The sequence below is a fragment of the Prenolepis imparis genome, unplaced genomic scaffold, assembly GCF_030444845.1.
Source record: "Prenolepis imparis isolate NDT839.2.m4 unplaced genomic scaffold, iyPreImpa1.0 SCAF_6, whole genome shotgun sequence".
NCBI lineage: Eukaryota > Metazoa > Arthropoda > Insecta > Hymenoptera > Formicidae > Prenolepis > Prenolepis imparis.
The window spans coordinates 1,454,819-1,479,923 of record NW_028141164.1 but is presented as its reverse complement, the minus strand read 5'-3'; the positions used below and the strand labels follow the sequence as shown (position 1 = coordinate 1,479,923).

General features: G+C 36.6%; 2 protein-coding genes across 6 annotated transcripts; one reads left to right on the top strand and one right to left on the bottom strand.

Annotated features, from left to right (window-relative positions):
* Positions 1 to 192: 192 nt before the first annotated feature.
* On the bottom strand, positions 193 to 24,917 carry Dap160 (dynamin associated protein 160). Of its 5 annotated transcripts, none has more exons than XM_083040256.1 (35): positions 23,533 to 24,917; positions 23,011 to 23,164; positions 22,784 to 22,932; positions 22,560 to 22,706; positions 22,087 to 22,182; positions 21,088 to 21,156; positions 20,639 to 20,791; positions 20,315 to 20,488; positions 19,889 to 20,237; positions 19,573 to 19,783; positions 19,344 to 19,495; positions 19,157 to 19,279; positions 18,937 to 19,075; positions 18,554 to 18,868; positions 18,081 to 18,455; positions 17,830 to 17,987; positions 17,521 to 17,722; positions 17,118 to 17,405; positions 16,848 to 16,940; positions 16,571 to 16,666; positions 16,146 to 16,283; positions 15,943 to 16,069; positions 15,666 to 15,830; positions 10,785 to 10,906; positions 10,329 to 10,435; positions 10,179 to 10,251; positions 9,878 to 10,084; positions 9,713 to 9,796; positions 9,450 to 9,605; positions 9,228 to 9,365; positions 8,887 to 9,121; positions 8,565 to 8,639; positions 8,210 to 8,281; positions 7,333 to 7,506; positions 193 to 356 (listed from the first exon to the last, which is right to left on the bottom strand). In XM_083040256.1, the coding sequence occupies exons 1-35, from the start codon at positions 23,552 to 23,554 to the stop codon at positions 193 to 195; spliced, it is 5,502 nt and encodes a 1,833-aa protein (XP_082896382.1). In that variant the 5' UTR covers positions 23,555 to 24,917. The 5 variants fall into 5 exon arrangements, with proteins under 5 accessions (XP_082896382.1, XP_082896383.1, XP_082896384.1 ...); XM_083040257.1 differs by lacking the exon at positions 193 to 356 and adding an exon at positions 6,907 to 7,192 and having other exon boundaries at positions 23,533 to 24,916; XM_083040258.1 differs by lacking the exon at positions 193 to 356 and adding an exon at positions 6,907 to 7,192 and having other exon boundaries at positions 16,571 to 16,663; positions 23,533 to 24,916.
* On the top strand, positions 229 to 6,734 carry LOC145937291 (uncharacterized). Its single transcript, XM_083040262.1, has 2 exons — positions 229 to 345; positions 2,202 to 6,734. The coding sequence occupies exon 2, from the start codon at positions 2,209 to 2,211 to the stop codon at positions 6,205 to 6,207; it is 3,999 nt and encodes a 1,332-aa protein (XP_082896388.1). The 5' UTR covers positions 229 to 345; positions 2,202 to 2,208; the 3' UTR covers positions 6,208 to 6,734.
* Positions 24,918 to 25,105: the final 188 nt, after the last annotated feature.

Here is a 25,105-nt window from a genome sequence, read left to right as displayed (position 1 = left end):
CTTCCTCCACCGCGTGTTTCTCCTCCTGCCTCACCTCTTCGTCTTCCTTCTACCTGTCCTGACGACAAGGCTGTTCAGTCGTTACACGACCTTCTTCCAGGGTTACGAGTCCGAGAGTTTTCCTGGGGGCTCTAATTTTTCCTTCTCTCGACGCGCTAATTGCAGAAGAAACGTTTTTTTCCGACGAAATTGTTATTCGCCATAGTCAACTTCGATCCGAATTGTGTTGCATCGAAAATCGCGCGTCGATGGATCGGTGAACAACATCAGGAATCGCAAGAACCCAAGAGGAGGCTTCGATTGACACCTTTTAAATCTGCTATCATTTTTCCACACGTAATCAAGGTATAACAAATCTGTAAAAAATTATATCTAGATAATTTATAATTAAAGAAAAATTTTTTACGATATATTCGTATAATAAATGCCGAGTGGTGCACACACAAAGATAAATAAATACAACAGAAAAAACTAACAAAATTTCTCTCTCTAGCTCATTAATATATCAATTGATAAGTAATTAATATATTTAATAACTTTGAATTTGTCTATATCTAAATTAAATTTTTAAATAATTTGTTATGTATATTTTTTTATATATGTGTATATATATATATATATATATATATATAATATAAACAAAATTTATTGGGTTTAAAAAATGACATTTTTAATATTTTGAAAAACGTCTTTGCAATCTTTAATATACGACTGTAAATAATTAATAATATATTGATTGAAAAATAATTGATATAATTTTAATGACTTCAAATTTATATATATATATCTAAAATAATATTTTTAATAAGTATCTCTATATATACTCGGTTATATGTTTATATGTATATGCACACATAGATGACAAAATTAAAAAAAAAACTAAATTAAAAAAACATTTTTAGTCTTTTATACATTAATAAAATACGACTGTAACTCTAGACGAGAAAAGATCGCGCATATATGTAAGATACGATTCGCGGCACGATCATATACATGAAACTGAAATTACACAATTCGAGGACAAAACCCCGAAACAAAAATTAAAGTAGGTCATACTGACCAACATTATCTGGCGCATTCCATTCACCATATTAGAGGAACCACCATAGAGGGTCATGACCGTAATCCCCATATGAACGTGATATTATGAATGGTGAACGGCGTCATCGCATACATGATGATACACAGATGATTTGAGCAGACGAATGCATGTCACCATACAACGTTATTCGACCTGAATATTAGAGCTAAATAGAAGATTATCAAAGCTGTAGGACAGCTCGGAGGAGACACGGACGGAGTGTGTTACCGATTTATATGGAAAGCGTAAAGAAAGAGAAAAGAAAGAGACGATGCGATGCCGGAAGATGAAGGAAAATAGGGATAAAGAGAGAGACTACTAAAACCCGTTATACATTGAATTCCATCTGACGTAACACGATCTGCTGTTCTGTACATTACGGGTTTATCGTAACGTTTTATGTTAATGTGTAAATTTGCATTTTCCCCCGAAAATATGGATCCGTACGAAAATCATGAATATATTTAATCCTGTATTTATATCTTTTGCGAACAGTTTTGACACTCGGAACTTATCAAGGGTAACGGTCTAACAAGCCGTTACAATTAGCGGCTCATTTAGCATTATGCATTATTATTATTATTACATTACTTACAGACGTCAGATGACGCGTTTACAGTAACATTTCCAGTTTACTCGATCGTATCTGCTATGTTTCGCAATCTCGCATGGATAGATGTGACATGTATATAAATCTAATTGGGAGATATTTAATTATATTTGGGTCGTCTCCTTTTTTTTCACGCGCTACTTTCGCTGAGACAATATACCCGCATACACAACTTAGATAAGAGTCATCGCAGATAAACCGCAAAAGCGTATAATCATGAGCGTGAAATGTTAGAAAAGCATACAGGAAGTGAGAAATGAAAAATATTACATAAAAATAAAGTTTCATATAAAAAAAATCTCCATTATACAAATGTCATCAAGTCTGTTACGCATCATTAAGTAGAGTGTGTTTAATATTTTTTTCGTTGCCACATCCGTTAGTTAATTTGCATTTTGACAAAACATGATGAGAGAAGATTGTAATAAATTAAAAATCTAGATATTTAAATCAAGAGTATAGCAAACCAAAAAATTAATTATCAATTAATCATAAACGATTTTTTTTCAGATATCGTATGTATGAGATGCGGAGACGCTTATGGACGCTCCTCGCTCTTTTGACATGCGTGTCGGGCGAGTATCTGATGGGCGGCCACCTGGACAACAATGCTCGACGATCCGGCAAGATCGAGAGCTCTCCCACGCCGGGGCGTCAGACGCGTCTGGACGACCTTGACCTGGATCTCATAGCGGAGGAGAGCGCAGTTGGCGTCGTTGGTGCTACCTCTGAGACTTTAACCGGCGACAGCGACGACGTTCCACGTTACCATATTCCGTATCCTTTCGCCTTCAACGGCGGCAAGCCGTTCTCATTGGAAAAAGACCCGCTAACCGGTAAGATTGACTTCGAGAAGGCACCGCCTGTCAAAGCTCTCAATTACACCGATTATCGCGAGAATAAGGAGAGCCAGGATGATTCCTCTGAAGACAAAGGCGGGAACGAGAAGGATCCGGAAAGGAAAAAGAGCAAGGGCAAGGACAACGAAGACGTCAGTCCAAACGAGATCAACACGTATGCTAATTTTCACGATTTCCTCAACCTGCCCGTCCACTATTCCTCGGACAAATACGGAAACGACAAGTACCCGTTGATCTCGAGCTCGTACGCGAACACGAAGGTGCAAAGCGGCTCTAATAGCTACAGCACGTACAATCACAGACCTTATCATCCTGAGAACGATCTGTATGCGCGTCCTGTTAAGAATTCTTACACGCCGATAACGAAAACCAGTACACATAAGACCACGGCTATCGATGAGGATAAGGCAAAGCGGACGTCGACGATCACGACTTCCTTGCCTATCATCACCACGAACTCGTCGCGAATGATGCTTTCTACCTCGACCAGAGCACCCGCCGTGACCACATGGAAACCGTCCAATACTCCGATCGCCTTTCACTCGATCGATCGCACGGAACTAGAGAACGAGAAGAATCTTCTGCCGATCGAAAAACTGCACGTGGAATCTCATCGAAATCCGGGCAACGTCCCCACGCGAACTCCGAACGACGGTGCTATGACGGTGGAGAAGACGCAAACCGCCCCTCTTCTTCATAAAGATCACTCGAATCTCGATAACTTCGTGCTCTCTCACGCGAGCCCTGAAACGAAACCGGCGCAAAGTGAAGAATATAGGGATTCTTACGACACTTACGAATTGCCGGAAGGTGAGAGCGAGAGCGAAGGCGACAGCGACGGCAACAACGAGGAGAACGATTACTTTTTACCATTCAAAGACTTATTGAAGGAGATCACATCGGGATCCTCCACAACCGCTTCTCCAACAGCATCCACGGCGGCTACAATCACCACCACCACCACCACCACCACCGCTGCTACTAGCACGACGACTGTTACCGCGTCTTCGACAGGAACCACAACGACGATGCCTTCGCGATCTGTATCTTCGACGTCATCTGTACCTGATGCGTTGGCAAACAGCAGACCGCAATTCCCGATTGTTCCTTCGTCCTTAAACAGCGATCGAAGACAGAGTGTCACAGAGAGCCACCAGGGTATAATCGGTCACGGATACAGACCGAGCACGATCAAGCTGGAACCGAACAGAATAGGAGCGGGAACCGTGATAGAGAGCACGAGCAACATTGTGATTCCGCCGGATCAGGACACCGTGTCTTTTGTTCTCGGTAATCGTCAAAGCGTCGAAGGTGGTTACTATTCGATCGGGACAGCCGTCGGAGAGAATCCTTACAGCAGTTTGTCCGACATCGACACCACGCTCTGGCCGCTTCACAACGTCGATCCGCATGAACCAACAAAGATAGTCAAACAAGAATATTCGTCAGCTCATTCCGTCACCGAATTACCGAATTCCGATCGCGTTACGCAGAAATGGTGGCCACCCAGCCCTCTGAAAACCAGCAACGAGATCGAACCAACGAAATCTCAAAGTCCTCTCGTGGCTATCGTGAGCGCAGTGATTCAGGATACGAGAAACCGAAGCAAAGAAAAGGATTCCGGCTACGTCATTTTTCCGGATGAGAACGAAACAAAGGACCCGACAAAGGAGGAGCATATCGTCATCATAAACGAAGCGGATGGCAGTATTCGTGAAATCACACCCAAGACAACGACGACAACGATGACAACGTCGACGAATAAAACGAGGCTCAATCTTTCAACGACGATTGGAGGAGACCTGCCACAGCTCGCCGAAGACTTGATACCACCTGCGGAAAGTTCCAGGCCACCGTCGTACTACTATCATTATCAGTACGATATGTCAAGACCAGATCACTCTAGATTACCTCAGAGATCGCCTTTGCCGCCACCTCCATCGCGTATCAAACCACCACATTCGGTACCTCCCCCCTTGGACGCAGGACTTAGGAAACGTCCGTACTCGCCGGACACGAAGCTGCCTAACATCCTACCCCAGTTTCGACCTAACGCGAAAGCGTCGCACGGTCATCGCGGTCCGGACGCGATAGGAACTATGCCGGCTGGACAAGGCTCATCGGGCACGAGAGTCCGACAACCCTTGCCGAGTCTCTCGTCCACTTCACGAAGACCTCTCCCGCCGCCACCGCCCTCGTATCTTCAGCGTTTGAATCCACCACCGCCGCCGATCCACGCGGTTAGACTAGCCTTCGTGCCGACGTCCAATGGGGACAGCATCGCTTCACCGCACGAGACGGAATCGACGATACGAACGAGACTTCGTCCTCCACACTCGTCCATCTCGCGCATAGGCCTGGAGGAGAACAAGTTGTTCGCTCACGGTATCGGTCAGGCAGGTAAGAACAGCGAGAGTAGGAAGGAGGATCATGGTAAGAGCGAAATTGCGGACGAAAACGAAGAAAGATACCCGGAGGAACCGCCGATGACACCGCCGAGGCCGCCTCTGTTCCCGAAGAGACGTACGGCGGATCCTCCGCGCGTCGCGACTCTGCAAATGATACAGCAACACGGTGAATTAGTCGGCGAGAATATCGAGACCGATGAACCGGTGGAATCTGTACTCACGCATGAAGCGGAGCGCAGAAAATCCGACATTCCAGCGGAAATACCCGAGCAACCTGTGTACGTTGTATATCCGGTCAACACCGCGGTCAACATACATCCGGACGACTCCAACGAGGACGGAAGCGTCGTTGTAGGTACACGAGGTCCTCATCGGCCGTTACCACCTGACACTTTACTTCAGAACGAACCGGCGGAGGAGACACATACCGTCTACAGCGGTAGACCTATGGTCGCTTTAGATTTCCCATATCCTCTGGAACGACCTGATCCGTCGTCCGTCTTTCCCGCGACTAGTGTGAAAGAAACGCCACTACTGATACCTAGCAAGCAACGACAGCAACAACAGCAGCAGGCTTCTACCGCGAGCGAGCAAGAGAAGGACGAGCAGATGGATTCGGTAAACGTGATCCCGTACTTGCAGGACTTCCTACCGACATTCAACAATAAAAAGAAGAACGACGCGGCAATTTCCGTGACATTGCATCGCACGGCACCGATCGCAACTGCATCAACGTCAGCATCGACGTCGACCTCGTCTACATCGACTTCGACACCGATCGCTTACGTTTACACGCCGACGAACGCTCCGTATTCCATTCATCGTCTCGATGATGACGTCAACGACGATGACGAAGACGCTGCCACGAAGCAAACGGTGTTGCTACCTTCTCAACAGCCGTCCAGCTCGTCCAGCTCGGCACCGGCGCCGCAAAACTTCATGGCTCCTTTCGTCGCTAGTTTGAGCGCCGAGACGCCTAGCAAAAACGGCTGGAGCGTTGTCGTCGTCGAGGGGGCGGAGAGGAAGTCGGATAGCAATGGTGGCGAGACGAACTCGGAGACCGAAACCCAAACCGAGAAGAATGAGTTTGACGCCGATAACTTTAAGCCGCAGCTCTTCGGTGGGTTCAAACCGATCTACGAGTTTCCTACGGAAGATGCGGTGCGTCGCAACATCCCCGATACGAATACAGAAATAGACACTCCCAGAAATTCCAAGAAATTGCTGTCCGTATCTGATAAGGGATAATTTAAATTAAGAAATTACATATACAGAATTTAAATTAAAGATACAGAACGTCTGTGGGTTTTCCTTCGAGCCTTGCTCTCGGACATTCCGCGCTTGCGCTCATTTTACTTATTCTTTTCGCGCATACGTAAACGAGAACATCGACGAAAGCGAAAGCAAAACGTACATGCGTAAGCAAAGGGAACGAATGTCTTTGTGCGCTGCTCGATGAAAAGATAGATACATCCTCGTGGCAGAGCTTATCAGCTAGCTGATAAAGAACTGTTGTCACTCATTTTTATGCCGTTTAATTTATTAGAAGAACGTCGTGATGTGAAATAATATATAATTTATTGCAATCGTTTGGATTAAACTCTGCCTCGCAGATGTATAATAGCGTTAGCTACATAAAAAATATCGACGAGCATAAGAAACGCTGAATAAAAATAACGTTTTCTATGTGGGCAATACTTTTGGAATATTTCGTTATTTTTAATTGTGTAATATACATGTATGAAAAAAACATTCCCATCGAAAAAATTCCAAAAATTAAACTTTATATTTCCTCGTATTATGTTTTATATGTCGAAAGAGATATATCGTCATACTATAAAATTCTGTAATAATAGTTTTGGTTAAATTACTTACGTATACTAAAAATTATCTATATAATAGATGCTTTATTCATATATATTTGTTCATATATATATAGAAATTAAATTAATTTCATTCAGATCATTTTCTCCACAAAATTGGATAAAAAAATTATTTTATGTTTCTCATCCTCATTATTTCGTCTTCTATAAATTTAGGCATATATTGCCTATTATATATATTCGCATGTATTACATGTCTTATCTACTATCAAAAAGTCGAAGATCCAACTTGAGAATGACATCACCGCTATCGACTTCGCGCAATTTGATTCTTTTTTGAATTGGTCCGCAAGAATCTTTACTGTCTCTCATTATGTCAGCCACTCTGATCTCAGCGCGGCCGAGAAACTCTGCGTTAACAACATTTCAAATTGCCGACATATAAATTACGATTATATAAAAATCACGATTTAGTCGATTAATAATTTTTTAGTAGCACTCGTATAAAATTATTCAATTTTCACGCTAAGAACTATATGTAAGAGCTTACCGTCAGGACTGTAATAGCCTTTATCGAACACGGTGATGCAAAGGGTGTCTTCCTGTAGATCTTTTACTTGGAATTGCATCGAAGCGTCCCACCAAGGGCAATCGCTTCCTGATACGACATTGGTCCTTTCTTCTTGAGAGCCCATAGACACTTTGCAGAATGTATTATACTTTCCTAGAAGAAAAGAAATGCTTGCATATACATATGAACATTCGATCGTTGTGGACAAAGCAGAACGACAGTCCTGCGACATTATATATATATATATATATATATATATATATATATATATATGTATATATATATATTTTTTTTTTGTTTTTGCTTTAAGCGTTAGTAATTTTATGCTTTCGTGCATTATACGTAGCCTTGAAACCATTCCAAAGATAGCGCACTTATCCTCCCGCATCCGGATTCTTCAGCCAAACTTTTAAAGCTTGATTATCGTAAGATTGAAATATTTTGATATAATTGTATATCTCAAAGGTATTAAATATATATAATTTATTAAATATGTGTATGATTTTTTCTTTTATATATATAAACATTTATACACTAAAAAATAATTTTTTTGTCATGCATTCATGCTTTTGCAACTTCATTCGCCGAAGCTTTGAAGACCATTGCTTGATTTTTTAATTTATACTCAAGATACATGTGTAGATAAAAAAAGTAAGAGTGCAACTATTAAACTAAAAAGATCTTAGAGAAGAAAAGCTACTATGGAATAGAAGCACGAAGAAGATAATAAAATCAATGCAATCCCACCATTTGTAGTATAAGCTTAATAAAAGTTGATTTACAAACCAACGTCTAATGAAATATACGAATACAGATATTCAGAATTCTTTCAAAGTGCAGGATCTCTATACTGTACCTTTTCTAATGACAAGATCTTCAGCTTCCACAACTACTAGTTGCAGCATACCTTGGGGAGGTCTCCTGCGAACTACAATCATTGCAGATTTCTGTTAGTAATAAAGCGCTGCATGCAAATTATATAACAATAAAATTTGAAATATTTTTTTTTTCACTAACGCACGTTTCTCCAATAGATACCTATATGTACATACACCGCTTCGATGTAACATCTTTTGCATAAGAGCACGTAAGCAAGTAAGCAAGCAAGCAAGCAAGCGTTAATAAACACGTGCATCAACATCGGTAAAGAGGCGTGAGAAAAGCAAAAACATGCGATAACGAGCGACCAAAACCGCCATTGCGATCCTTACCGAATGGGGCTTTCAAGTTGTAGCCTTGGAGCACAGTGACGAGAATTCTGCCGCACGCCCCAAATTGCGCCTGCTCTGTTCATCCACATAAACGTATTGTTGAAATTAAATTTATTATGCGAGACGAGAGTAGATCTACGTATATAAGCTACGATACCGAGTATACATGAAAAAAATTGACGTATAAACACTGCTTACAAACATCTGCTTGCAAACAATCGACAAAGCAATAGGTAACTCGTAAGAGAGAGAGCCTATACGAATAAACAATGGTTCGATAATCTTAATCTTATTCGGATGAGATACGGATAGTTAAACTCACTTGATCGTTGTCTCTGCAAACAATTTCTTTCGTTTTCTAAAAATTTCCTACGCGCTTCTATGATTCGTTTCAACCACAATGAGCATTCATTCACAAATGGTGCTAATAATATAATTGGCTTCTTTTGATCTTTCAGTCTTAGAATTTTCGAAGAATTGTCCGCCGCGTCGCTTCCGCTCAGGCTGCTGTTTCCGTCACTTTCTCCGAGCAAGGATAATTCATTGAGAAATATCGGCTGTAAAAAGAATAGTCGTTTTGATATTTATAATTATGTGAAAAGATTTTTTACACATTTCTCTCTAATTAATTTGCTCCAAAATATTACATATTATAAGCATTACCTTTCTGTACATCTTAAACTTTTGATGTTCGTTACGTTCGAATGAAAATTGTTGGCAGTTGAGGGAGAATTTTATCGATTGAACGAACAGCAGAAAATCATTTGTCAGGAAGGCGACGAGTTCTTTGCCACTTTTTGACTGTAACAAAATTGCCACATGGAATAAAACTGCGTGAAAGAAATGCGACGTTAAAATATCTCGAAATACAAAAATATTTCTTACCTTATGAAGTATACCGAAATGCAAAAGTTTTCGCGGTCCTAAAGAATTTGTCAAGGAATTGAAAACGAGTTGCTCTTCAAGACCGTCGCACATCACATGAGTTTGCAGCCATTCCAGTCTGTCGCTATTTTCTTTCTCTCTGACTCCTTCATTCACCTACAATAATGCACGATATTAGATGAAAAATAAATATGTGAATAAATTATATATCCTATCTTCTTACTAGTTGTTTTTTTATATTCTTTTGCGTGCGCTATTTTTACCTGGGTACAAAACTCTTCAGATTTAGCCAACGCTTCTTGTAGATACTGCCTATCGGGATGATCCATCGGCGTGTACTCTAAAATCTATAATGATAGTGTGTTACATACGCTACTTTATTACATGATGTATAAGCTACAATTATTTAGAGATAAAAGCGAGAATACCTTGCCGATGATAAGCGGATATTTTGTTATTCTTTGCATCGGTTTAATTAAAAATGAGCTTAACGGCATCCCTTTGGTCCGAGGATCTTGCTGACACTTTTGTGCGACCCGGACGAATTCAGGCGAGGTTTCTGTCAAACGTTGCAGATACGTCGCAGCGGATATTTGACAGCTGCAAAATCTTATGTAAGCCGACATCCTAGGTATCTGTGCAAAATATCATGTATCACATAAACAGGTTTCCATAACAAAAACGATGGGTCTTCTCGCATTTAAAATATTTGTATAAATGCACACTTACATTTTCGCATAGTATATCGCCAATCATTCTAACTACTTCGTTGTAGCTGTTATCCCTTCTTATTCTTAAAGTTCTGTAAGAAATATATATAATTATTATACAATAGAAAATATATATTTCGTTAGATACATTAATGGTAAAGTTAGTTACCTCAAAAAGTTATCGTTACACGCAATAATATCTCTCCAATTGATAAATATCTTTTCTATTTCATCGACGCTTAAGACTAAACTTTCGATTAATGGTTTCTCAAACACCTAAAATATACACAATATACATATATACACACACACACATACATATATAAATTCGTCTCGAATTTCCTTTCATTTTACATTTTCAATTTAGAGTAACAAACGTGCATATTTTCTTTCCTCCGACTTTTCCTATTCATACTTTGAATATATCAAGTTTTTACTTAAAACCTTGTTAAAGCTTTAAAAAAATAATATTTCATATATAATTAATGTTTCTAAAAATTCACACAATCGCTGATAAATGAAAAGAAGGAGAATCACATGCCATGCTATGCTACTCTAAATATATACATACGTGAATCGGAAAACGTAAATAAAAAACAAATTCAAAAAAGAAAATGAAAAATACCTCGTGTACTAGTCTCATGTCTTCTATATAGGCGTGTTCAGTCACAATTAGCTCTTTGATATGTTCCTGGCGCTTTTTTTCCATGGGATTGTGACATATTGTATCGATCGTCAATTCACTCGCTACACATAAAATATATATACAAAAAAAAAGTTTTTTTCGCGTAAAATCATTATTAATTTTTTATTATCTTTTACTTTAAGTAAAGACAAGTGATTTTATATTCTCCAAAATAAATGTGGCTCAATAAATATGTCTTATACAAAAAGTTTTATATAAATGAAATAAAATCTCTCCAATTTTGTATACATATATAATGTATAGAATTTTTTTTAGAGTAAATAGAGAATAAAATCATTTCCTGTCAGTAGAGCGATTTTCTACGTACTAATGAGTTAATCATCTAGTTTAAAAGAAAGGGAATATATTACATATCAAATAATATCGATAAGTTAAAATTGTTATTACGAACGATAATATCGAATAACATGTGATTCGTCTACGCAAGAATAATTTTTACAACAGATAGATATTTTATTTCGATCAGCGATGATAGATGCGAACGTATCCGTATATGCATATATGGATATGTTTACATACGTATAAGAGCATGGGCGTACATATGCGTATGTGTGTGTGTTGTATGTGGAAACACAATATATATATATATATATATAATTTCTATATGTATATAAAGTGTGTGAACAAGATATTTTTTCGTATAAGTCTCACACAGAATTATTCATACTCTCTTACAACATTCTCCATTACACGCCAAATCACATCGTACCTTAGTTGAGATTTCCGACGAGACTTGATATTAGAATAAACAAACAACTTGCAAATAGTAACAATCTTAGGAATACAACGCACTACACGACTACATCGACTAAGGATAACCAGTTGCACAACTTGCTTTAGACATCCCGCCGCCGTCCTTAGAATAACTTTATGCTGGGAGGGACTGGTGTCTTGGAATACCTAATTATTATAAGCACACAATTATTGCCACTGTGATATAACGTATTTACTCGCTTCTGTCATGGAAGAGTTTATATAGAACGGGTAAAAGTAGCAATGAATAAATACGTTGTGCGCTTGATTTTTCGCCAATATATGAAATCGGTTGCTGGTATCATCAACCTTGCTTTCTTTTCTAGATGACCTTACGGCTGGAAGTTCGAGGAGTCTCTAAAGAAGTCACAAACTGATGCATACTTTTGCGAACATTCGTGAACGTTCATCGAATGTTAAATTATTTTTAACATACATTTTATATCAAAGCTTCATAGCTGCGTGTGTATATATACTGAACTTGGTGTCGAAATGTGTCGGTAGCTCTAATGCAATTCTTTCAGATATTTTTTGGGGAACAATAAACATTTTTATATATCCTTTAACATAATAAATTCTTTGCAACAAAGCGCTGTACGTTAATGGGCTATAATTGTACAATATATTATATGAACAAGCCGTCTGACTGCCGATTACAATCCAAGAAATAAATAATATACAGTCAGTCGATTAATACACATACAGGAATGTTATGATTCAATGAAAAACCTAATTTACAATAAGACATTACGTCACTCAATGAATCATGTGATCACTATTTTTTTAGCTCGTTATTGGCGATCTTTTATTGTTCACGTATATGACTGCTATTTATTTAGGCTCTATCGTAAAAGGCTGCGAAGAAGGAGCGCATCCTTTATCTTCTGTTATTTACAATACAAAGTATTTGTTATATTCGCGCATAATAAGTGATTAGGAGTCGAAAGATGAGATCAATAAATTTACAGCGAGCAATCAAGTCATACGTCGCTTTGTTTCACTCTGATTTCCCCTTTCATGAAATTTATACACGAATAATACTTGTAATGCAATATCGTGTTCGCTAATTTTAGTAAACGTAAGAAATTGCACACGATGTCAAATCGAATAAAATTATACAAGATATTTCTCCGAGCTCCTTCTCTTATACCATTTTCAATCGCAACAGCTAATCATTGACTGCTCGATCATGAGATCGTCATTTTTAGATATCTTTTAGGCCTCAGCATGAGACAATCGCAATTCCTAACGGTCTACAGTGCGCACCAGACATTGACAAAGGATAAAACATAACGCAATCATTATAGCTTTTTTACGGTCACTTCTATTTTACACAACTCTGTAATTAACGCAAACATTGTACACACACACCATACATAAAAGAAATAATAGAAACACAGTAGTAATGATCCTTAATTCCCAAAAAAATGATTGAATTAAATTGTCTAAAATTTTAATCGACCACCGAAATGTTCAGAAGCGAGAAACGTAATGTTCGAAAGTGACGCGAAAAATACTTTTTATATTTGAAAAATTTTTATATCTAAATAATTTTTTTCTTATAAACCAAGTTTCTTAAATAAAGCTTTAAAATGTAATCGAGCTAAATACATATATAAATTTTAAATTTGCACATGAACATGAACTTAACAAATGACTTAAATATTAAGTAACAATGGTATTCTTACCATGACACATAATGTTAAATATTTCTAACACGTGTGTGAACAAGCTAAAAATTTAATATTATTATTTCTTAATTATACGTATCAGCATATAGATAGAGAACTGAGGTAGACCTTTGGTGTTGGTGCAGATATATCATGGTGGTCGCGTAACACTAATGAAATGACTGAACGATCGGACTTGGTACATGCGCGCGTTGTCCCTATACAACGAACATAGTATTTGCATGAAAATCGTTTGAAGATGTAACACAGTTAGAAGGCTAGTGTGTTGCGATTCAATCGTTGTGATAACAATCCGAATGATAACATTAATGAAGGAATGAGTGCACAACCCCGCACCAGAGGGAAAGGCTTGTATAATATGTATAAGTAGAGGCTATATATATGTATATATAGATATATATACATATATATATATATATATATATATATATATATAATAAAGAGAGATAGAAAAAGAGAAATAAAGAACCAACTCTAAATCTTGCTCTCTGCTCTTAATCTCGTATTAATTCTTCATTTCTCGTTTTCCTCTCTCTCCTTTTTCTCTCTCGTTTTCTTTTACTATTTCCCAACACCTCTCACTTTTGCTTTTTTTTTTTGCACATTGTCTTCAACGTTGAAAGAGTTCTGTCGTTGTAGCACGCCGTGCTGAGTATTGGAGCTGCTATTTTTCTTATTACACTTCAGGTGCTTTAATTTTAACCAGCAATGCTGTACTGCTGCTCGGCTACCCTTTATGCTGCGTGTTAAGCAAAAGCGAAAGATAATTAATAAAAAGGAGATTATAGAATGCATATATGATAAGACTAATAAGAGAAACAATCGAGGCAGCTGTCTCTTTAAAGTATTTCTTTCTAATTTTAAAATTATCACTTAAAAGCATAGAATTATGCAAAGTATTTCACATAAGATTTCTATTTCCTCGTTAGAAAACTTCTTACAATTATTAAATGTATATATGAATGAAATGACAAAATAGAAATTAGATATTTGCAAATAAAATAAAAACTCTTTATAAAAAATCGTTATTACTTGTATTCCAGCATGTTTGTGTTGAAAATATAATAAACACTGTAGAACATATAAATAAAGATTAATATAAATCATAAAGATTAATTATAAACTACAATAATAATTTACAATTATATGTTAAATATAAATAATAAAATCATAGAGCAATACACTCGATCACGGTTAATTATTTATTAATTGTTATTGTTAATCGTTATAACAGAAAACGACTACCTCTGACAAAAAAAATAGACGGACGAACGAATGAGCAGACATGCAAAAGGCAGACAAGCAGACTGTTTGTAGAAATTTAGGAAGATGTTTGAAATTCGCTTCTATTTTTATTTTTATTTTAATGTAAATCGTATAAGCGAAAAGTGGGTGAACGATCTCTATATGCTTGTGACATACCAATAACCAAGCCATACAATGCATACACCTACATTAGACGGAAGAATGAGATTAATGTTGCCAGTTATTTCAGAGCAGACTTTGTATACGACAATCAAACACATTGCTTTTACACAGATACTTTTTAAAATTGCGAAAAAATACCATTAATTATACTTTAATTGTAAAATACTTACATAAAAAAAAAACATTCCGAAGATACAATTAAACAAAAGGTATTTGTAACTGATGAAAAAAATATATTCTTGATATGAACTACATCATTATAAAAAATTTATGCTGCTGCTATCGCTCGGAGTTATCATGTCAACAATATAATATATATTAATTCATAAGAAAATAATAATGTGCTACATCAACTGCATCACTTTCAACTGCACTCTTTCTTATAAACTATTTACCTATAATAATATTGATGCTATGATAATGATTATAATAATAAACTCCATCTTAACTTATTTTGCGAGTCACTAAGTAGTTAAACGCAAAATAAGCAAAGATAAAGTGTAACAAAATAATAATATAATAATAAAATAACAACAATAATAATAATAATAACGACGATCATAATAAAGAGAATGATGATATTAATGATAATGGAGGTAGTGGTGATGTTGACAATAAAAATAGTAACAATAATGTACAATGATAAAAAAGATAATACAAATACATAATCGTTTCGATTGGAACTTGTTATACCTAACGATCGTCCGCCTATCCATAGCCAGAAGTTGTGTGTTTCGCATTTCTATTCTATCTCCTATTTTATTTATTCAATCACTTTCTCTAGTATCTACACGCATGTAGCCAATATGTGTAGAAAATTATTACAAATTTACATAATTGCGTTCATACTACATTATGAACATTATGATATTAACAGTTAAAATGAGCTGAAAATTAAGTTTTAACAATCACGTAAAAGAATACTTACACATAGGTGATACGTAGTTGCTTGGGAAGACGCCGGATACGCCGTTCAATTCGCCTCTCCACCATGCGGTCTCTTCCTTAGCAAGTACTGATATAACATCACCTTTCTCGAAGCTTAACTCATCCTCATTTTGTGCTTGGTAAGGATAAAGGGCCATAACGCGTTCTATAAGTAAAAAGTTAAGTTACGATTTCGATTTTGAGAAAATATATATATATATCTTAAGTATCATATATAAGTACAGTCTTAAAAACTAGTAATTGCAGAATTTACTCACCGATATTTGGATCTGTTGGAGAATCTAGATATCCATGAGAGACAGGTGTACTTCTATTACTGCTACTGGTTAAAGGTTTAACATAAGTTGCTGGGAACCAACCCACTTGCCTCTTTTTACCCCGTGCCTAAATAAACAAATGCGTACCAATATTCTTATTTGACAATAAAGGAATTAAGCGATAAGGAAGTGTATTTTTCTACCTGAAGTTCTCCTTCCCACCATCCGCTGTCAGTTTTCTTACGAATCATTATTAATTGTCCTCTTTGCAAGTCTAATTGTTCTGCACTAGTTGCTTGATATGGTGCAATAACTTGGACAATTTCTGGTTTTCTTCCTCTCTAAAGGAAAACAGATTTTTTTTCATGAGTAAAATTATGATTTTTCTCTCTGTGTATATATATACTCTTTGCAATTTGAAATAAAGAGAAAAAACGGCATCACGAATCACAATCATTAAATCTATAAGTATTTGATAGTAATAATATAATAGTAATAATATAAATCAAATACCTTATAATACTGCATTACCAGGATGTCAATAGCGTAAAGGAAGCAATAAACACAATAACACAGTTTCAATTGCATGAATATATTAGAAAATAAGAATGCGATTAATTTTTTTTACCTGTTGAGCAGCCATGGCAGTAAAGTCCGGTAATTCCGCTCTATCCTCAGCAGCTGCTCTTTCATCTTCCAATTGTTCTGCTATTTTCTCTACCTGCTAAATACACGCACGCTCTATGTTATTTAGCTTTGTCACTACAGTCTTATTTTATCAGATGTCAGTAGAATAATAGCAAATTAATAAAATTACACAAAAATCAAATCAAACTAGTATACATATATTAACATATTTAAAAATAAGATATAAATTAGACAATTTAGAATAAGTAATTACGCACTTGTGATGCTGCGGTTACTGGAGTAACATCTGTGGTACTTTTTGTCTCTGCAGCAGTTGCACTGGACTGAACGTTAGTGGACAAAGATGCACCCTAATCAATGCCACGTAAAGTCATATTAGGAATCATCAATTTATAAATTAGTGAAAATAAAAAAAAATATACTTTGATCAGGCAGTTAATAAATTCGAACATTTATAAAACAATCGAATCATCGAGAGATTAAAAGATAACAAGGAAAAATATATATATACAAATATTATATTATACCTCATTGGGAGCGTCGCACTTTTCTACATAATTAGATGGAAAAATTCCACTTTTATCCCCTACACAACCAGTCCACCAGTCTCCATCTTTCTTGATAACTAATATAATTTCCCCCTGATTGAAATTAAGATCGCCAGCTTCAGATGAGTCGTATCGATAAAGCGCAACGTAATATTCGTTAAGACCCTCAGCTGCGGTATCTTTGCTGCTCGTAATTATTTCTTTTACATATGATTTGGGGAACCAACCCTTATTTCCATTACTAGTCGAACCATACCACCAATCAACCTGAATAAAATAAGAAATATATATATTTTGTGAAACACACACACATATATGTATATATATATATATTTTTTTTATAAATATTATAATATATATTTATTAATATATATTTAATAACCTGCTGCTCAGAAACATAAATGGTCTCTCCTTTTTCGAAAGAAAGATGTTGCTCGATAGTAGGTCGATATGGAAACAAAGTGGTGGCTTGTATGTCACAAGATGTACCTAATCCTAAAGTAGGTATAATAGCTTCCACTATCGGGGCTTCTCCTCCTAATGATCCTGCGTCGGATACGTTCTCGGGAACTTCTGCTATTTCCCTGTGTAATTAAAATAAAAATTCTAATACCTAGATATGAGAGATACACAAAGCAATATTGATCCATGATATTTCGCAAATACTGATATAAATAAAAATACAACTGACTCTAATGTTCTCTTCTCTACACTGTCTTGTTGTATGAAGGTACGTTCATTGTCTAAACCAGTATCCACTGGTTCCACGTAAGATTCGGGAAACCAACCAGTATGACCGCGAATTTCTCCTGCCATCCATCCTGGTTCAGCGTTTTGCACAGGTGGTACCTATGTATAATATAGAATCATATTAGATATCGTATGTACTGAATAGTTTTCTCTTGACAACAATGACACTGTTATTGCATTTATTATACATACTGATATAATATCACCAGGTTGAAATGATATTTCGTCCTGATTTCGCGCCACAAATTCGTAAAGCGCTCTATATTTGCGAACACCCGTGATAACAGCTTCATTCGTCGAGCTTGCCGTTACAGCGGTATCGTCAACAGGCCAAGCTGCCTCACTAGCTATACTAGGTGTATTGCTCCAAGCGCTATCGCCCCATGCGGATGAAGCAAAATCAGCCGAGGCGTCGTCGCCGCTTGCCCGAAGTTCAAGTACTTTAATCTTCTTTTCGTCAAAAGTACCGTAAAGCTGCTTACAGTCCGCTATTAGATTTTTTATCTGCGTTTTAATATCTTCAAGTTGAGCATTATTATTTTCGATATCGCACATTTTCGAATCGATCTGTTGAAAAAATATACGTTTTAAGATAAAACATCGATATATATATATAGCTAAAATTTATTTATATATAATTATCGAACGTTAGAGACGCAACATACCTGCTGTTGTAAATCTGCAATTTTATCTTTCATCTGCTTAAGAGTAATTTGTTTATTGTCAAAGGCCATCTTAATAGCCTCTTGTCCGGCTGCATCTTGCGCCGCGTTGAGTTTATTCTTCACCTCGATACGCGCTTTCTCCTGACTCAACGCTAATAATCTTTGATTTTGTTCCCGAAGTTTATTCTTTAAGGCGGCCATTTCCTGTAATTGTGCATCTCTCGTTGATCGCATACCATCGATAGTTGTCTTGACGCCTGAGACTCCTACCCGAGTATCACAAATTTTTTGCGATAATTCTTTCACTTTATCGTTCTGAAAAACAGAAAATATTATGAAAATATAAAAAGATTGTTAATTAAATTCTCTTGTAGTATACTTACAAGTGTTCCAAGTTCAATGGTCAAGGTCTGATTCTTTGCTTTCAATTTGAGAAGAACATCTTGTTCTTTTTGTCTTTGTGCTTGTAATTCTTGCGACTTCTGTCGTTCCCATTCCAGTTGTCGTTGTCTTTCCATTTCCCTGCGCGTCATAAAACAATGCTACTTTCAAATCTGTATACATAAATACATAAATTTCTCTAATAAAGCTTAATGAATTTACTTGCGTGCCGCCTCTTTCTGTTCTTGCGCGCGTTTTCGTTGTTCCTCCTTCTCCTGCTCGATTTCTTTTTGTCTCTGCATTTGTTTCTCGATTTCCGCTTGCCTACGCCTTTCCTGCTCTAATCTGTATCGCAAAATGTAACATTTTCCTATATTATAGTATCTAATTAATAAATAATTCTACTTACCTTATTTTTTCCAGTTTCTCGGCTTCCTCCCTCTCTTTCCGTTCTCGCTCTTCTTGTTCCTTTCGCTGAATTTCCAACAACGCTTTACGCCTACGGTCCAATTCCGCTTGACCTTTCTCAAAGTTCTCTTTACGTTTATCTTCGAATGAAGTCTGTAAAATAATATTCTTCTTTTTTCCTTCTGTTTTTCTTATTGCGCAAAAAGATATTCTTATATTATTAGCCATACCTGTGGCATGCCTGCTAACGGATCGATATTTTCCGTTGCGTTCTGAGCAGTTAAACTACTTTGACGTTGTCGTCTAAATGTGGGTGGAATAAGTTCCAGTGGAAGTGTCGTAGGTATCATTTCGCCTGCTTTAGCGATATCGCAAAGGTGCATTGCGAGCACAAATTCCTCAGAACCCAAACGTCCATCCGAGTCCATGTCAGATAAAGCCCTATCAACATACATTTCAACATTTCTTTTCACTCCCATTTTACTACTTTCATAGAATTCTCCTTTATGTGCATTTGTCTTACAGTAAAATATTTTGCAACTATACCATATTTGAGCAAGTATCGGTTGTGGCAATTGCGATTGCACCATGATGTTTCTTGCTTGAGGCCCGGATAGAAAACCAGATCTCGTTCTATCCCAAGTATTAAATAACTGAGTGTATTTTAATTTGGTCTGATGCGGCACCGTCCATTCTATAGATTGTGGCGAACCAACTAACGAGTGCTGTGAATCTACGGAACCCACTCTATCTATACTCGGTGGACGTGCTGTTGTACTCAAGGGTGTATTTGTAGATACCGGCGTTTGTGTAATAGCACCATTGACTAATGCACCGTTTGCAGCAGTTGTCGAGGATACCAATGGTAACGCTACTGACGAAGCAACTCCAGTACCTGTGGAAGAGAATCAAAATTAATATAATAATTAAAAATACAAGTACAAGAGATAAAACATTGTGTTGCACGCGTACCAGTATTTATTGATCCGATGGATGGTACCATACTAGGCACACCAGCTATAGGAGCGATCATACCTGCGTTAACCATGCCTAATGACTGTGTTGGCAATGGCTGTGTCATACTAAAGGCAGCCATTGGGACAGGATTTATATTTAAAGGTGCAATTGATGCTACTGATGAGATACCTATAATTAATAAAAGGTTAAATATATATCAATATAACTCTATACAATTATGATTATAAAAATGCATTAGGTATTATGTAATGAAAATTAATCCATAAAATGTTTTAAAATGTACTCAATTTCGACATAAAATTGATTTTAATATTTTACCTATACCAGAAACAGGTGGGATTGAAGAAACTACAGATGTACCAACAACAGGAGGTGAAACTTTCATGGGTGAGATTCCTACAGGACTATTTGGAAATGATGGCGGTGCTGGTTTTGGTGGTGGACCACTCGTCGTGGCCGCAAAGTTACTACCTATAATAATTTCGTGTAATTATTATAACATTGTTGAATTGTATTAGACAGTTATAGATCTATAATGCAAACAATATTCTTTTTGTTTGCTCTACAAATTATACAATATAAAAAAAAAAAGATAGTGAAGTAAGCATAAGCAGAATTATTATGCAAGTACTTTATGCTTTTCTCATAGCATATTAATAATATTGAGCAATGCAATGAGATTCAGTACGATAAAACTTTGTATGCAAGGTTTACATATACACTGGGTTTGTATGGGGATGTAAACGTGTATATTTATTTAAACATACCAATACTTGCAGGTGGTGCAGGTCTTTGCGGAGGACCACCAGTTGTGGTATTGATAGAAGGCGCGACTCCTTTTTTTTTTGCCGCGTAATAAAGTGTAAAACATTATTAACGAAATATTCTCTCTTTCTCTTTCGTCAGAAATATTATTACAAGTATATATATATGTATATATAAACGTTATATAAATATTAATTGTACAAAGTATATGTATATAATTAATAAAATAACTTTATATTAGCAAATAAAAATTCTGATTAAAAATGTTATGAATTTTCTAATTTATAAATAATAGAATTATTAACACACATCTAATCAGATTTATTTCTATGTCCAAGCATTTACGATGATTACGATCTTTCTAAATATATGAAAAATATCAAAGACATGCGAAATATAAATAATATTTAAAAGTATATAATAATTATATGTATATGATGCATATGAGTTTTTCCTTTCACGCTTCTAACAAGTACATTTGTCAAGAATTTTATCATCGCAAAGTCCAACACATACCTACATGTGTAACACAAAGATAAATAAAGATAAATATTATAAAGATAAAAAATTTGCATGGCTTGAAAATGCAAAGATTGAATTGTTGCAATATAAAGTTAGATAAATTTTGAAAATTTTTATATCAAAACGATAAGCTGTGCATGAAGCATCTGCTTCGCGCACACACACGCACACACTTACACACACGTCAGAAAAATCAGAGTTATCTCATAAAATTGTAATACCCTGTTAAATAAAAATACACGAAATATTTGTAAAAATACATTCCAAACGGATATATTTAAAATGCAGCAAATATACGACAAGCTAAAGAGAAAAAGTTTATCTTTATAAAAACTCGTAAAACGTCAAGAACTAAAATGTTATTTAATTCGAAATTTAACTCGGAACATTCCGTTAAGCCATTGAATAAAAGCTTGCTCAAAGAAGAGAAGATAAATTGACTCATAAGAAACACTCAATATTCAGCACAGTTAACATACCCACAGAAGGTGGAGCGGGGCGAGCGGGTGGCTTAGACAGTATATGAGTTGTGGCGTGTGTACTTGAGGCCACATTCTGTCTATTTTGTTGTAATGCTGTGTAGTATGATGCATTATGAGTGACACATAATTATGTCTGATTTTGTTGACAAGATAATAAAACACATATTGACACACATGTAATACATGTTGAATTTATAGAAATGATAGATGATTGTAATAATATATAATAGGTTTGTTGAACATCTCAGTGATATCGATCATGTTTGATATATCTATCCGCAGTTAACGAATCGCACTAATATGTTTGAGAAAGTGTATATATTTGGGTATACTTATAAATGCTTTTAAAAGCTTTTATAAGATCTTTTTCTGTTATTTTATTGAACTGTTAAATATAAGCATCTATCTAACAATGTTGATTGAGAAACAGAGAAGGATAAATAAAATAAAAATATTTAATCATATATTACCTATAAGAGGATGTGTATTTCCAGCCGTGGGTACTGCGCTTGCTACAGTGCGAGGTGCTATTGATTGAGGTCCGCTTAAGTTCACTAGAGAGCCAATATTATTTTGAGCGGTTGAACCATTTATCAATCCAACCAAGTTAGCATCACCTAAAATCATTCATTAATCTCAATCACAATCAATCTAATGATATAATCTCGTGTGTTGTACAGATATATTCACCTACCTGTTGGAAAGGATTTCAAACTCTGTATGAGAATGGGTGGCAGTACTTTGGGAATTTCAAAACCTCGTAATTTCAAATTGATCAACTTGCACGCAATACTGAACTCATTTATATTCATTTTTCCATCTGAATCTGTATCCGATAATGCCCTATAATATATATACACAAGGGATTAGAAAATGCATTAGAATTTAAAACAATCTTGACATTAAATAGTAACTTTATACCATATCTGTCCGAGAATGGGAGGTGGAAGTTGAGATCTGAGGAGAAATCCCTTTGCCTGTTCGCCAGTAATGATTCCATTGATTGGTTTCAAGGAGTCAAATTGTTCTTGATATTTCATTCTTTCTCTAGGCTGAATTACCCAGGGGTCTGTACCTATATATCAGATATATAACATTAAAGATGATATGATATCTCCTTCTCAGTGTAATCAATGAAATACAATCATATATTTATTTGCGAAAATATAATGCTTATTTTGTTCTTATACTACTGAGAATAATTGCCAGTCTTACAATAATAAACAACGATTTTAAGAATCACATTTTAGGTAATAATAAACAAATTATCGCGGGGAGGAAGAGAGATATCAAGCATGATAATTGTCTACTACAGATGACATAAGTGATAACGTAGTTTGTCGGACAATGACAGATGCACGAACGTCAATGCACCGAAGCACAATGATACGAAAGCAAGAAAACAAGAAAAAAGAAAAGAGAAGAGAAATATAAAAAATTCACCTGGAGTTTGTGGAGTAACCATTTTGGGAGAGTGGCGTTCGCTTGTGCGATATTCGAGACGATATTCGTTACAACTAGAATCTCGTGTTCGGTGGTTCGAGTTGCGGTGAGTTTACGCCTTCAAGGTTAGATTAGGTTAGGTCACGGTGATCGATCTTCGCTTCGAGACGGCTTTACAATTAAGATCTATCTGTTAATAAGAGAGAAATCGTCGAAAAAATGAAGGGTCGTTATATAAATTGAGCCTCATCGTTGAATCCGAACCATCGATCGGTGGCTCCAACGAACAACGATCTAATATGTTTTACGATAGATTTAAAAAATTCCAACAAATATAGGTTTACACGTAAAGAAAAAGAGGCGAAAGGGCACGAGACGCGACTGGATCAATCTCGAATGGGACTCCTGACCTACGCATATTCTATCGTACAAATCGCGAATAACCATCAGTCGTTGGTTGTCTATCGTCGTCGTATATCATATATATAAATTGCCTATTGTATCCTGGTCTACCTGGATATACGTGTCGTCTTAGCGTCAACTGTCAAACTGTCTGCCGAGCGCGGATATAATTTTCTTTTCCCCTCCACCCCGTCCCGCGGGTGAAAAAAGCGGAACGCAAGAACCGCAACACCCGGAAACGCGCAACACGTCGATACGACGGACACACCAAAGTCTCTCCTCCAGAGTCAATCCGCACACAAGTGAATCACCACTGACCACACAATCAGCTTCACCCAGCTTCACCACCGCTCGCTGCACTTACTCGTCTACGGTCTACGTCACTTTCGCGAGCTCGGCACCTCTCGGAACTCTTCGGCGGGAATCGATATCCCGCCTCAGAGACTGATTCTATGATCCTCGACGAAGATCGTTGCTTCCTTGCGCGAAAGATTTTTTTCAGCGAACGCAACCCCGAACGATCAAAGCTACCGGAAGTAACACGCGTATCTTTATATTTATTATATGAGAAGATATGTAAGATTTAATTGTCAAAAAAAAATGTAGAAATGAGATGATATACGCCAAATGGAATGTCTTATGGAATTAGACGATAATTGGGAGGAAATTTGCGATGATCCGTCGAAATGTTTCCATTCAATTACAACTTTAAATTGTAAAATTAAGAGCACGTAAACGCGTGTTTTTTTAGAGAAAACATTTCGATATAAATTATAATTTCTAACTTTCATTAACAAACTTTATCGACTTTTCTGTTAAAAATGTTAAAAGGGCGCCTCTCTCCCCCTCCCATCAACGGGTAAAAATTATTAAAATATTAAGTATGCTTTCAGTCGAAGATGAATAGCGGCTCGACAATAGATCTCTCTCGAGGAAGCTTTCAGTCTGACGACTTGAAGGAGTAGAGACGACGGGTTGTAATATACGAATTATACCAAATTACGAGTACCCGTTGAGGAAGGGGGTAGAGGAAGGGGGTCACGCGTCCTTGATAGATATTCCAATCATGCATACGCACATATATGCATACACATGTACGAGCTGGAAATTGCAAATCCGCGTATCACCGGCAGTTAAACCCGCGCGAACGTTTTGCAAACCGACGCGGATC

Coding starts and splice junctions, on each gene's coding strand:
- LOC145937291 (XM_083040262.1), top strand. CDS start 2,209: ATGTATGAGATGCGGAGACGCTTATGGACGCTCCTCGCTCTTTTGACA.
- Dap160 (XM_083040256.1), bottom strand. CDS start 23,554: ATGGTTACTCCACAAACTCCAG. Junction 9,122..9,227: donor AGTTTAAGATGTACAGAAAG/GTAATGCTTATA, acceptor TTCTTTTTACAG/CCGATATTTCTCAATGAATT. Junction 7,507..8,209: donor AGATCTTGTCATTAGAAAAG/GTACAGTATAGA, acceptor CTTTTCTTCTAG/GAAAGTATAATACATTCTGC.